A 13,798-nucleotide genomic window follows, 5' to 3' on the forward strand; every position below is an offset into this window, starting at 1 on the left:
GCATTTTTTACATCCAGTTGAGTCAAAGGTCAGTCCATGTTGACAGCTAGGGATAGAAGAACTCGAATGGTGTTTAGCTTGGCAACCAGTGTGAATGTTTCGTCGTAGTCTAGGCCATAGGTTTGGGTGAAACCCTTAGCAACGAGCCGAGCCTTGTGTCGGTCAATAATGTCATCAGGTTTAAACTTTGTAGTGAAGATCCATTTGCATCCTACTGTCTTCTTCCCACTAGGTAGATTCGAGACTTCCCAAGTTTCATTTGCCTTGAAAGCCCTCATTTCTTCCATCACAACTTTCCTCCACTCAGCAAATTCAAGAGTTTCTTCTATATTTTTTGGTGTTTCTACATAATCAACATTAGACACAAAAGCTTTATAAGACTTAGATAAGTTTTCATAGGGCATAAACCGTAAAATAGAGTGTTGATTGTAGCTTCCTTTGCCCTTTTGAACTGCAATTGGATGGTAGATGGATGGCAATAGAGGTGAGACTTCTGTTTCAGAATAGTCCTCGGTTGGGGATGAAATTGGCATTGTTGTCTCAGTTTCATGAGAATGCCGTCGTCGATAATAAGTCCGTAGTTCTGGAGCTTGTTCTCGCTATCTCTTTGAACCGAGTGACTATTGCTCATTGATCGTCCTTATTTCTTGTTGCATGGGGGAACCAGTGTCTAAATCTGAAAAGGGTTTTTGTGGATTTTGATTTGGGGAGTCATGTTGAAGCAAATGTAGATTCTTGGCATGAAATTTGTAGGAAAACGAGGTTGTTTTATGATCTAGGTTGTGAGAAAGGGAAAATAGGGGACCTGATGGGTATAAATAAGAGCCTTTTTCTTCAGCATCCGGAGGAGGTTCTGGTTTGAAAAATTGGGTATTTTTGTCGGTTTTTGGTTAGAAAGGAAGATGTTGGCTTGTTGATTCTTCAAAGCCCCGAGATTTTAGATTTAGATTTGGAAACTCTAGTGATTTCGGTTATGAGAATATTGAAACATTTTGGATTGAGTGCTGAGAAAAGGAATGCCATTGCTAAAGAATACCCTTATGTATTGGAGAGGAATAAGATGGCTAATTTACCTAATGTGATGAGAACTTTGAATCTACATGAGTGGTTTTTTGATAGGATTAATGATGGAAATCACCTGTTGCTTTCTGAGATCGTTTCGAGAGAATCCAGTTTTCAAGAATCCCTGTCCATACAATGGAGAAGTTGATTTTCTTGCATAGGATTGGGTTTGGAGAGAATTCTTTGACCATGAAGGTTTTAGCTCATGTTCATGGCACTAGCACCGAATTGTAAGAAATATTCGATAGTCTTCTCGATTTGGGGATTACATTCTCGAAACTATGTAAGATGGTGCAAACGACACCGAAAGTTCTAAACCAGAGTCCCGAAACTATAGAGCGGAATGTGAATTTCCTTCGCTATGAAATGGGTGTTTCTTTGGACTACCTTGATATATTCCCTGCATTTCTATGTTTCCACTTAGAGAAGAGGATTAAGCCTAGGTACAGATGCCACAAATGGCTTATGGAGAATGGTTTGTGCACTCGAAGCTACTCCATTGCAAGCATAGTTGCAACTGGTGAAAAGAGTTTCGTTGCTCGTCTTTCTCATATTCATCCCGATGCTCCAAAATACTGGTTAGAGAGTTTCTCCTACCAGGAACCTGGTGATAGTACTAGCTAAGACCAGTAAGATTGTCTAGATTTGGTTTTCTCAAATATGATTTTTGGACTGATATCCATTCTTCAATTGAGGTGGATGTCTTCTTCTCGGTTAGTATCTTGCAACTATTAAGATGGTATATAACTACATTGCTTCGACTCTTCATTTTTCTATCGATATCCGTCACTCGAGTATCCATCATTGCATGAAAATTTTGGGGGAAAACAAAGATATTCGTGTTCGACACTCACACCGAAGACTGAGTCTATGTATCATAGCAAGTCTGTTATATTTATGGTTGAGCTCTTCTAGGAATCACTATGTATCTTGAAATGGTTGAGTTTCCAGATCAATTTGACTCATAATTTTCTTACAAGAATTATACTGATTTGTTCTCTGTTTTAGTTGAAAGTAGATTTGGGTTTTTATAGTGTACCCAGGGACAAATTAGTAATTTTATGTTGCTATCAAATATTAGCACGAAATTTTGATTTTAGAATTTGGATATATCTATATGATATATGAATCTATTGTCCTCTTCTCAAAAGACATCGTAAAGACATCTACAATTGAAGATATAATAATATTATTGCTTTTACATTATTTTAAACAAAATAGTAATGTAAATTCAGTGAACATTTTTGTAATGGACAAAATGTAATGAGTTATGTTAGTAAATTTCACGTCAATAAATTCAGAGATCAAAATATAATGAGTTGATAATATAAGCAGTTAGAACACAATTTTCCAAAAAGTGGTGACTAAAATAAGATAAATCTAAAACAAAAGGGAAAACTAGTGTAGTTTACCCTTATTTATATATATATTTTGGGTAAATTACACGACATCATTGAACTTTATACTCTCCTATTTCACTTACTATATTTTAAATCCATTTAATCTTCTCATTGAATTTAACACAATTAATATTTTTGATCACTCAACCGTTTTCTCACTAAACGACATTATAAATGAATTGTTGTATAGATGAAAAACAACGTAATTTTGGTGAAAATTTTATTTTTCTAAAACGGCATCGTTTTATCGTTGTTAAATATTTAATGACTAAGTGACCAAAACTGCTCATCGTATTAAATTCAAAGAGAAAATTAAATAAATTTAAAGTAAAGTGAGTAAAATAAGAAAGATAGTAAACTTTAGTGATGACTGGTGTAATTTACCCTAAATATTATTTATCATACCCTGTCTATATTTAAAACCATAAGAAGAAAAAACAAACAATAAATCAAGGCATTTTTGTGCAAACTTTCTGTTTTATAGTATTCCCCAATCAAGCAAGCAACTGGAGTAACTCAAAAGCGGGTCTAGAGGAAGAGACACAACTAATGGAGGCGGAGAGCGGCGGCGATACTGGTAAAACCCGCATCGCCACCTACTGGTATTGGGCCGTAACAAGCGCAACCCAGTTCGGATGGGCAGTTTCTTCATGTCGAGAAGGTTATTCCGGCGACCACCGCTTGATGCCCGTCAAAGCCTTCGGCGTCGCTTCTCTGTTCCTCGGCGCCTCCGCCACTGTATCCATCGCTTTCCTGAAAGCCTCCGGAATTCACAACGTAATAATATATTTGGTATCCAATGTGCTCAAAATTTCACTCTCAACCTTCATTATAGTACTTCAATTTTTGTTTGCGTTTTGAGATATCACTCTTTGAACAGGTCGAAGATCTGATGGATGTGGGTGCGAGTATCAGAACTGGACTTGGAATTCGTCCTAGGGCAGGGGATAAGTAAGTCCTTCTTTCCCATTTCTTCATGAAGAGCTCTCCGGGTTTTTCATTTTTATTCCCTTTTAGTGCCTTGAATTTACCTAGATTACAATTTTGTTTCCTAACCAATTTAAAGTCTCCATGTTCATCATAATAACCGAGCAATTAGCTTTACAGTATCAATCTCTGTTGTTCATTCTCGATATCTAGATTGTTAAGAGATAAAATGTAACCCATGCTGCACTTAGAATTGCAATGGTAACCCTAACAGGTTGCTTTGGAATCATATGCAATATGGCTCTCTGTTAAACTGTCTCAAGTCTTGGTAACAAACGGAACATCCTAGTAAAAAAGAAACATACCTGTTATAATATATCTAGCTAGTGTGTTAAAAATAACATAATGTCTATGTTACTTCAATTTGTAAGTAAATGTTAAGAATGACCTCAATAGTAAAAAGGAATAGGAGAATGTTATTCTCCCTAGAGGATCCGGATCACTGCCTTTGCGTCTGCATGGTGTGTGTTATTAATTAACTAAAGAAAATTCCAAATGAGACTTCGGGAACTTTGAATTATTAGATTCGAGTCCCACCATAGCTTATTTATATGTTAGTTTCTCGTCATATTTTGCTCTTCTTTAACTCTAAACTTATGTGGGTTTTGTTCAAATTTATTATAGTCTAAATGTGGATATGTTTCAGACTTTTCAGTTTCAATTCAATTATGCTTTGCAATGATCAATTATGGTGATAGTTATTCGGATATGTATTATTAACACTTACAATCATACTTATAACTTAAGAAAAAGCTGGCATCAACAATGCCATGCCACAGAGGCTTCTTATCACTAGATCAAAATGTTGGCAAATTCAATTCTTGATGTCCTTACCAAATTCAATTCTTCTAAATAGGGGCTCAACAAGTTTTCAAACACTCGAGGATCGTATGCATAGTAGCAGCATATGCTTGTATCCTGCCCCATGATTTAAAAAGAGAGGTAGGATACATTTATCCTACATGGGCAAGAAAAGTAAAGGTATTAAGACTGTATAAACAAAAGCATAACTCATTATATCGAACATATCTTTTGAAAACAAAATAATAATCTCGTAACACTTCCAGAGTTAGCATTAATAATACATGTTGCACTGTTTAACTTTTTGGTTATCTTTTGAGAATAGAATAGATCAGTAATCTCTGACATTCTTTCTGAATTTTTTCTTATACCTATAGAGCCATTGTGTTTGAATTAGTGTGTATGCAACATAGGGAGAAGATATTAAATTGTCATTAAGATCGGCATTGGAGAATAAGCCATAAAAAGAAACTGTGGTACTTAGCATAGAATCAGTTATTTGAAGACAGCACATTGCACAGCAGCTACCACCAAGCCCAACAATGATCATTGTATACAGGTTTGTCCAATTCTATATAATAAATATTGCAAGGTTTGGTCCAAATATATCATAGATAGTCTCATATTAGCACAGTCCGAGCAATACCAATCGGGTCTTGAATAAGATTTACAAATTCGTACAAATCTAAATTGACCCAAATTGGTATTTTGATAATAACAATTTAACTTCATCGACTAGCCTTTGTAAATGGTAATGTATTTGGCATATATGGTGCAGTCCCTACCTCCATAGCAAGAACACAAACACACGACGACGAATATACACAACAACGAATGGATAAATATCTCGAATACTTGTGTAATATAATATTGATCACCAAAATATCAAAATTTAAATAAATATTAGATAGCTTAAAAACAATTATGGCACAAATGATATACACAAACATAACATGTATAATACTAACATATCACTGATTCTGTGCAGACCAAAAACTCAAGTCATGCTCCGAAATTATTTCAGCAGAATACATAATTTGATAAAAAAAATGAATAATCTGCAAAAAGTAACTTGAAAGAGCCCAGTGGGATTCAATCAGTTGCAAACATCATAAAACACTCTAGAATTAAGTCCAATCAACTTGGAACCAAACAAGCAAATGTTGTGAGGATTAGCACCCGACTAAATGGATAGGGATGGGGAACCTCTAGTTCCTGTCTTAATTCTTTTCTAACAACTCTAATATAACAATACATGGAACCTGTGACTGAGTGTTCATAGGTCTGGTGGTGGTGCAAGCACTTGAAGATGCAGGCTGAGTCCCATGGATAAGCAGGCAGCCTTGATGAGAGCTCCAGTATCAGTCTATCAGATGTAAACAGATTTAACATCATTGGCACCGAAGCTTGCAGAACACACCGGACACTTGCGGTGACGACTTCCGGTGATTTTCTGTACACAAGGGTTGCAGAAGAGATGGTAGCATTTTGTAATAACAACCTGGAACATGGACAAAAAATCTATAAGCAAATCTGAAAATAGATGGGGAAATTTGGAATGGTAAGGAACAAGCTATAAGCTATGTTACTAAAACTCGGGGTAGGTGCCAGACATGGGCATGTGTAGTTTTTGCATATATTTGGTGAATCATACCCCATACCCATGCCTGAATATGTGTTGTAAAGGGTACTTAATGAAGAGTCCAATGTAGTTAAATGACAGAAGCATCATATCCAATTGTCAGCACCAATGAGAATAAAAGCTGAAACTAAAAGGGTCTAGGCCTAGCTGAAAAACTGTGACCTTGATATGCTAATTCAGAATCACACGTTTACCTCTTTCGGTCTGTCAAGACAGATGCTGCACTTCAGTATTTCTCTATACTCTCTAAGTTCTTTTTGAAGCCTTTCGACCATTGAGTTTCCTTCTGTTTTTGCTCGAAGATGTACTACCTTTCTTCTCGCCGCTTCCAATTCTTCCTCGATTCTTTTCTTGTTAAACCTAATACACAAATGACAAGAGGAAAGACAGACATGAACACACCCAATGCATTAAAACAAAATGGAAACATAAAGGACTAATAAATTCTATTACCTTTCTCCCTCTACTTCAATCTGCAACTCCACTAACGCTGCTCTACTTTTCTCAATCTTCAATTGTGAGTCCTCCAGTGACTCCCTTGCTTGATGAGATGATCTTCTTACATCTGACAATCGCTTTTGTGTATTTTCCAAGAACACTGATTTCTGAAACCTTTCTGCTCCAAGTTTCTGAACCTGGTCTGAGCAGAACCTCAGCTGCAAAAGGAATTACTCAAGACTTGAATGCCTTTAGAAGTTTATTTCATACAACATAACTTATTCATAATCAAACCTGATCATCGATTCTCGCAGCTTTCGTATTATAAAAATCAAGGGATGCGCTGGCTTGCTGAATCTCCTCCTCCATGGCATGTTTCTCCGATAGTAGTGTGTCTTGAAGCTGTTTTGCCCTCAAACCTTCCAAAACAAGCTGTAAAAGAACATTAAAGCAAAATCAAGTTCTACGAGAGCAAATTTCTAAGTCTATACAGCACACCATGGTTGCTCCTCAAGTACAAGTTCAATGTCAAGAAATTGAATAAAGAACATAGATGCCAAATTCCTTCACAAGAATAGATTAACAAAACCACAGATATTAACCTCTCCTAGTTTCATGATAAGAAATTTCATTGATCTTTAAATTAAATGTCAAGTTTAATATCACCCTTCTAGCAAATTTCATTAATGTTTACATCGATAACACCCTTGGCCCTGTTATATTTGGAGGGTTAGGCTATTGAAAAATCTCAATAAAATTCTACATAAATGAATGAGCAGATTACTGGCAAATGAAAATATCTACGGATCTTCATATCAACAACAAACAGACAAATGAAGACCAAGCACTGAACAAAACTTCCCATGTTCTATCTCCTTATATGCACAAGGGAAATGATGCACCTTCTAATTGTCAGTTTTCTGTGCCAGTTTGCAAGTGAAAATTTCTATCCCATGATCAAACATTATTTGATTGTTATGTAAGCATACATGATCATATGAAGAACTGTTCACTTCAGAGTCTGAACTTAAGATTTGTAAAAGGCATTAAAATCAATTATAACTCAACAAAAAAAATTATAAAGAGACATAAAATCGATTATAACTCGTGCAGAAACTTGGGATCTCCGAATATAATATACCAAACAATTGATTACCTTGATGTTATAGTCATCTCTTTCTGTAATTTGCTGCAATAGCTGCTGATTTTGTGTTTGCATGTCATCATATGCCTGTCCAATTGACTGAGGGAAAACCAAACTAACAGCCTTATGAAAAATTCAAGACACCGAAGGGCAGAACCAAGATTAAAAGCTAACCTCTATTTCAGATAAGTAAGCCTCATTTTCTTCATTTTTTGATTTTAAACCATCAGAAAGGCTAACTTTTTCCCTGAAATAACAATATAATTAACACTTCTCACTCGCTTCTCATAAATCCATTGTTTGATAATGAAGGTAGCAACAACACAAACACCACATACATGATTCCCAGTAAGCATACATTATGGTTCAGGAGAATTTCAACAGAACTCTTAATGTGGAATTGTCTAGACACAACAGAAAAACATTTGCCTAATGCCAGATATAACATTCGTTGATTTGCAGAAAAGATCTTAGATTACGTCTGCCTCCAAAAATAAAGGCATGTTAAAAAAAGAAATTTGAATTGGTTACATCAAATAGTGGCATTAATAGGGTCTGGTAGTATAATCAGGGATGAACGCAAAGGGAGGCTAGTGGGGGCAGTTGCCCCCCTAAAAAATTCAAAATCTCATATATTTTAGATAATTTCTTTGTATTTTCTATTGATAATCTGTTTTCACCCCCCTAAAATTTTTATAAGTTCACCCCACTGAAAATTTTATATGTTCGCCCCCAACATAAAATTATTTGTTCGTCCCCGAGTATAAATATAAATAAAAAGAAAATGAGGTAAACTTTAACCTCTTAGAAGCCTCCAGTTTGTGTCGCAATTCAGCAATTTCAGCTTCCGCAGTGGCCAACCTTTGTTGGGACATTGCTTCAGCTTCATTAGCTGTCTTAACACGCAATTCCAAATTATGCTCATCAAGGCAAGATTTCAAACTTTGAACATGAGCCCATGCCTTGTATTCTGAATCTCTCGCTTCCAAAATATCTCTGCAATCACGGAAAAGAGATGTAAGAATCTGGGACTAAGCATCAAGAAGAAACATGTCAAGGGTAGCAAGATCAGAATTTCAATTATAGCACAATATAACCAGAGGCAGCACATCATATTCATAACCAATAATAACATAAGATATCCTGACATTCTCCGGTACGTTAGCTGCTAAAAATTTCCAGTAAAGAAGAAAGTTACACTAAAGAAACAAAGCTTAGTCCAACTCCAAGCAGCACTGAAGGAAGGAATTCTGTGATAGGTTTCTCAAAGATAGCAGAAGTTACAAAAGGATGCATCTTGTATTAGATAATCTGACCTCGAATCAGTAAACTCACGTCTATACATCTCCAATATCAATTTCATCTCCACATCACTGTCCTTCAAATCCTGGACCTGTAATAAATGAAAATCAAAACAATATCCAAATAATTGATTTTCTTTCTCAGAGAAGGGCACAAAATCTTGGAGACGGAAAGGGGCAAATTAACCAATCATACCATGGCTTGCAACTTACGAATATCAGCAACTTGTTCAGCAGATCTCACGGATAAATTCTCACATTCTTTAGCCTGTTCCATAAATAACTATTTGAGAATTCTTTACAAGTTCGTCTAGCAAAATGAAAAGAGTATTTTTAAGGCCTTCAAGCAATAAAGGGGATAACCAGACAACTTGGAAAAGTACAAACCTTCCTATCAAGAATGTTGGAAAGAGATTGCACGTCAGCCCGGAGAGAATGAATATCCGCAGCAGCTTCTTTGTACTTGCCTAATTGACTCTGCATTGAGCTCATTGCCTCAGGAAATGAAGAAAGCAAGCTTTGAAAGTCTGCAATTATTTCCTTTCTTCCTGAAATTTGAATGTATTTTAAACTGGTTTTCAGTAAAAGAATAGTGATATGATGAAAAAAACATTTATGTACCTACCCGGTTCTCTAGATGCCTCTTCCAACTTAGCTTCAATCCTCTTTCTTTCATCAATTTGTCGATCTATCTCTGCCCCAAGATAAGAAGCTCGAGAATTAGAGACTGCCAAAGATCTCTGAAAAACATCAGCTATATCATTCTTTATTTTCAACTCCTTTTCTCTCCAAGCCAGGTTATCTTTCTCAACCTAAAAGTTTTAAGAGGGATGTTATAGTTAGCATAGGAATTGGAAGTCCTCCACAAATTACAGAAAAAAAAGCATAACTGAAACTACCGACCAGTAACAACCTGAAGTTTCTCAAATAAATCTTGATAGTGGGAGACTTCTGACTTTGACTTTTCTAGTTGATCTTTCACCAAAAGGAATGCTGGAGAAGAAGAAATACATTTTACGCTCTTCAACGTGTTCTGTCAACCAGAAACCCCATTTAAAAAATACAACTGAAGTAGAACGGCAAGTCGGAAATATAGGAAAATGAAAAATAAAATAATGACTTAAAAAAGCAGACCTGCAAATTCGATAACTGCTGCAATATTTTTATTCTTTCTTCATGAAGACTTTTTAACTCTGTCAGTCGAGAAGACGCTTGTTCCTGTGCAGCTCAAATAAATCATTGCATCAACTTTCAGATTTAGAAATTTCACAAGACAACTAGAAGGGGAAAAGGATTTACCAACAGTTCTTTAAGGGCAGATTCCATTTCATGCAGATCTCTATGCTTATCTTTGACTTTATCACCACAAACATGCTTACTGCCTAGTTTCAAGACAGGAAAAAATGCCCCATTTGTTGCATCTCTTTCTGCTTTAAGAGCTGCCAATTTGCAGTTACTTTCCTGCAGTTCTGCAACTGCACTCTCCAATTCACCTTCAAAAAAGTAAAAGGAAGCAAACAGACCAGTCAAACTTGCAGATACCTTGATGACATTTCCTAGCTTGATAAATAACTGGCATTTGAACCACAGCTAAAGGGTTAGCACCCATTGATTAGCCTATCCACAGCATTGGAGGGAGAGAGCAATTTCTCTAAGGTGAAAGAATTGTGTGGATTACATGAATTTGCATGCATCCGTACTGATTTTTGTTTGCTACCACATACATGCAAGAGTATAGTATCATAAAGGAATTATGAACATATATGCCGGCGAAATCTGCTTAGGTGGTAACTTATAAATGTGACATCTAGGAAACTGATAATGTAGTCACCACTTATTCATCCAGGCAAAACAACGAGTCTGATCACATATAGAAATTACATTTCAGCCGTTTAACCACAGCTTTATTTTTTGCATCAGCATCTCTATAGCTCTGCAGTTGTCTTGCCAAAGATCTGTGTTTCAAATGAATATCGGATATTGCAATTCTCAAATTTTTAATTTCTGATTCCAGCTCTGCCATCTGCCTGCGTGAGCCTAGCATAAATAGACATGCATACAGTTAACTGATCAATACCTACGGTAAAAAGTAAAAGAAAAGGGGGGTGGAGTTATGTTGTACATACCATCATCCTGAAGCTCTTTCCGAACCGCAGCACATAACCCATCCTTTAGGCACCACAAGTCATCAATGGCAACTATTATATTGTGTAAAATGTTCCTAGTCTTTTCAGAAGCAGTGTGTTCTCTATCTTCTTTAATCTGTTCGGGGAAATTATTAGAAGAAGAGCTTTCAGTTGCACCTGTCTCCATAAGTCGGCTAAGAAAAGCATCCTCAGTAAAGCATGGAGGCACGTCTACATAGAAATGAAAAGGCCTTCTTAGCAAGCATACTCAAAAAGCAATTAAAAACTAAGGACAGTCAATGGAAGAACTACATCAAACTCCTAGAGATCAGAACTCCTAAATTTAGCTCAACCTTAGAAGTTATAACAAGAAAGAAAGTATTGGCCTTGGAATTATATTAACAGTTCATTAAAAGAGGCCACGACAATAATAAATAAATAAACAAATAAAAAAACATGGCAAAACGTTCTCACCTTTCGCAACTGGTGTACATCCAGCATCCTGTCCACTAGACTTTCTTATGTGGGTGGAACTTAATTCCAAGTCAGTAATCAGCTATTGGAAAAGAAATAAAGTCAATTTCCCATCAAACTGTTAATTAAACTAAACAAAACCTGGAAGGTATAAAATATGATTCTAGTTTTTTCTTAATCGGCATAAAATGCATAAAATTGTCTAACAGTTCAGCAGGGACTTACAGAATCCCAAGATTTATTCACCACTTTCAATATAGAATCATATTGCTTTTGTTTCTCGTTGAGTTGAATGAACTTGTTCTCGAGAGTGGAATGCTCGACCTTCTGAGCCTCTAGCTTTTGTACAAGCTTTTGATTCTGATATTGTAAAACTGCAGTATCAAGCTGCATCATATCCCCAAAAAAACAAATGGATGGAAGCATTAGGAGAAGGTTCAAAAAACAACTATAAAAAGAAAGAACTTCATCCTGGCAACCTACTCATACACAGATGAATAATTCTCCCAAAAAAATCGTAATATAGCATTTAACAGCCCAGAATAGAAGTATAAAAAGCAAAATGACATCACTATTCAAAAGCACAAACATATACTGGCACGGTAAAAAAAACTTTATATAACAATAACTATTGCCAACAAACAATAATGTGTCCCGTAACTAACAATGCTAAGGCATAAATTAGAGCTTGAGGTTTAGGGTCCTAGAGGAAGATATTTCACTATATATTTATACGGTATAACTTCAATGTTTTCACAGAAAAAAACAACGTACCCATACCCCAATCAAAATCTTCTACCAGAAAACATAATATCTTCCACATTCAAGAGAACATCAAAGGAATTTGAAACAATGTAAAGCACACTACTAAAGTGAGGTAAAGGAGAACAGCAGGAAGAGAGGGGGATGGGGGTAAGTAGCAATAGCAGCAAACAAATCTGCAAAATCCATAATCAAATTAAATAATAAAAACCCCTCAGAATCCTGCCAATCATTAAGTTCCAACACTTATACCGACATACATCAATTTGACTCCATGAAAGAATATGCAAAAAGAAAAAAATATATAATAAAAATGGCAATTCCAATTTTGATACATAAGAGGAACCAAAGTCAGGAATTAAGTAATTTTTATTTAATTTTTTCAAATTGAAATTTATGAAAATAACAAGAAACCGCACAAGTATAAATATCCCACCAAATACTTCAAATCAGAAGCCAAAAAAAAATAAGGAGCAATGAAGACCTTACCTTCTTCTCCTCAGAAATTGGCGAGAATGGTTGCTTCTTTGAGGAAACAGCAGTGGGCGATATGGAGCTAAAGTGACGCCGTTTTCGGTCAGCCTCACCAGTGCTCCCCATTGAACGAACCCTCAAAACTCACAAGCCCTACAAACCCACCCAATCCAACCTTTCTTCACATCAAATTCCAGGCAAAAACACCCACCCCGGTTATCATAATTGGCACCTGCTAAATAAAACAAGAAGAAATGGTCTTTTAACAAAACCCTAGACCAGCCAATCCGTTCGAAAACCCTAATTCCTCAATTTGAAAGCTCTAAAACCAATTAGTTTTATCGAAACTATAATCGAAAACAACGAGATTACAGTGTTTCTGATCAAAATAATACTAATAAGAGTTGTCGTTGCACTTTCTTTTTTTCTCCCCTTTCTTTTCACTCTCTCAAAATACAGCAAGAAATATTACTCATAAGTATTTACGGAGGCCGGAGGGGTATTCGATAAACGAGTTTGAAATTACGTGAATGTTAGAAGGGTGGTATCGGAAATAAAAAAATGAAATCCTTTTTCTTCTTTGATTTTATAAATTCTTGATTAAAATATTATCGATTCAATTTGGATAAACTATGCAAATGGTCACTAATTAGTGATTCTTTTTTCTAGTTAAATTTTAAATAGGGTTAACTACATGGAAAGGCACTTATGTTTATGTTTTATCCACTTTTGGTCACTGATTTCAAAAAAACATAAGATATGGTCACTTTCGTTTTTATTTAATTAAGATGTAGTCACCACGAGTTAATTGTCGTTAACAGTAGTTAAATATTTTGATATAATCATATATTTGGTCCCTTTTATTTACATATTCTTTCAATTTAGTCCTACTTTTAATAAATTAAAATAAATTTAATCTTATTTTACAACTCGGAGTTGACTTAAAAAAAATTTTGTAACACCCTTAACTCATATCCAACCCGAATACAAGTATGAGGTGTCACATTGACTCTTCAAACTTTGACTCTTATAGAAAATCCCGAGAATTTTTAAAACTTTCATTAAAACGAAATACATTAATTTTCATAAGACCATAAAATACAAAATCGATCAGAGTATTCGTAATTAACACTTATTACATGCCAACATTCTATACATAACAAAGTACATACTTTGTCAATTACTTC

At 35.5% G+C, this 13,798-nt stretch overlaps 3 protein-coding genes and 1 pseudogene across 4 annotated transcripts; 2 read left to right on the forward strand and 2 right to left on the reverse strand.

Annotated features, from left to right (window-relative positions):
* Positions 1-29: 29 nt before the first annotated feature.
* On the reverse strand, positions 30-404 carry LOC120172533 (uncharacterized mitochondrial protein AtMg00820-like). Its single transcript, XM_039179974.1, has one exon. The coding sequence runs from the start codon at positions 402-404 to the stop codon at positions 30-32; it is 375 nt and encodes a 124-aa protein (XP_039035905.1).
* A 68-nt stretch (positions 405-472) lies between these two features.
* Positions 473-1,840, forward strand: LOC120172535 (annotated as a pseudogene).
* A 1,116-nt stretch (positions 1,841-2,956) lies between these two features.
* On the forward strand, positions 2,957-4,448 carry LOC120172466. Of its 2 annotated transcripts, none has more exons than XM_039179920.1 (3): positions 2,957-3,254; positions 3,343-3,413; positions 4,306-4,448. In XM_039179920.1, the coding sequence occupies exons 1-3, from the start codon at positions 3,012-3,014 to the stop codon at positions 4,376-4,378; spliced, it is 387 nt and encodes a 128-aa protein (XP_039035851.1). In that variant the 5' UTR covers positions 2,957-3,011; the 3' UTR covers positions 4,379-4,448. The 2 variants fall into 2 exon arrangements, with proteins under 2 accessions (XP_039035851.1, XP_039035852.1); XM_039179921.1 differs by having other exon boundaries at positions 2,957-3,239.
* Positions 4,449-5,279: 831 nt separating this feature from the next.
* LOC120172492 (E3 ubiquitin-protein ligase BRE1-like 1) lies at positions 5,280-13,078 on the reverse strand. Its single transcript, XM_039179943.1, has 19 exons — positions 12,627-13,078; positions 11,601-11,762; positions 11,376-11,457; positions 10,902-11,132; positions 10,657-10,812; positions 10,075-10,268; positions 9,910-9,993; positions 9,689-9,808; positions 9,401-9,587; positions 9,163-9,323; positions 8,972-9,043; positions 8,791-8,867; positions 8,276-8,470; positions 7,649-7,721; positions 7,487-7,573; positions 6,625-6,762; positions 6,346-6,548; positions 6,087-6,252; positions 5,280-5,751 (listed from the first exon to the last, which is right to left on the reverse strand). The coding sequence occupies exons 1-19, from the start codon at positions 12,735-12,737 to the stop codon at positions 5,620-5,622; spliced, it is 2,631 nt and encodes an 876-aa protein (XP_039035874.1). The 5' UTR covers positions 12,738-13,078; the 3' UTR covers positions 5,280-5,619.
* Positions 13,079-13,798: the final 720 nt, after the last annotated feature.

This window comes from Hibiscus syriacus, unplaced genomic scaffold, assembly GCF_006381635.1.
Source record: "Hibiscus syriacus cultivar Baekdansim isolate YM2019G1 unplaced genomic scaffold, ASM638163v2 tig00111851_pilon, whole genome shotgun sequence".
Lineage (NCBI taxonomy): Eukaryota > Viridiplantae > Streptophyta > Magnoliopsida > Malvales > Malvaceae > Hibiscus > Hibiscus syriacus.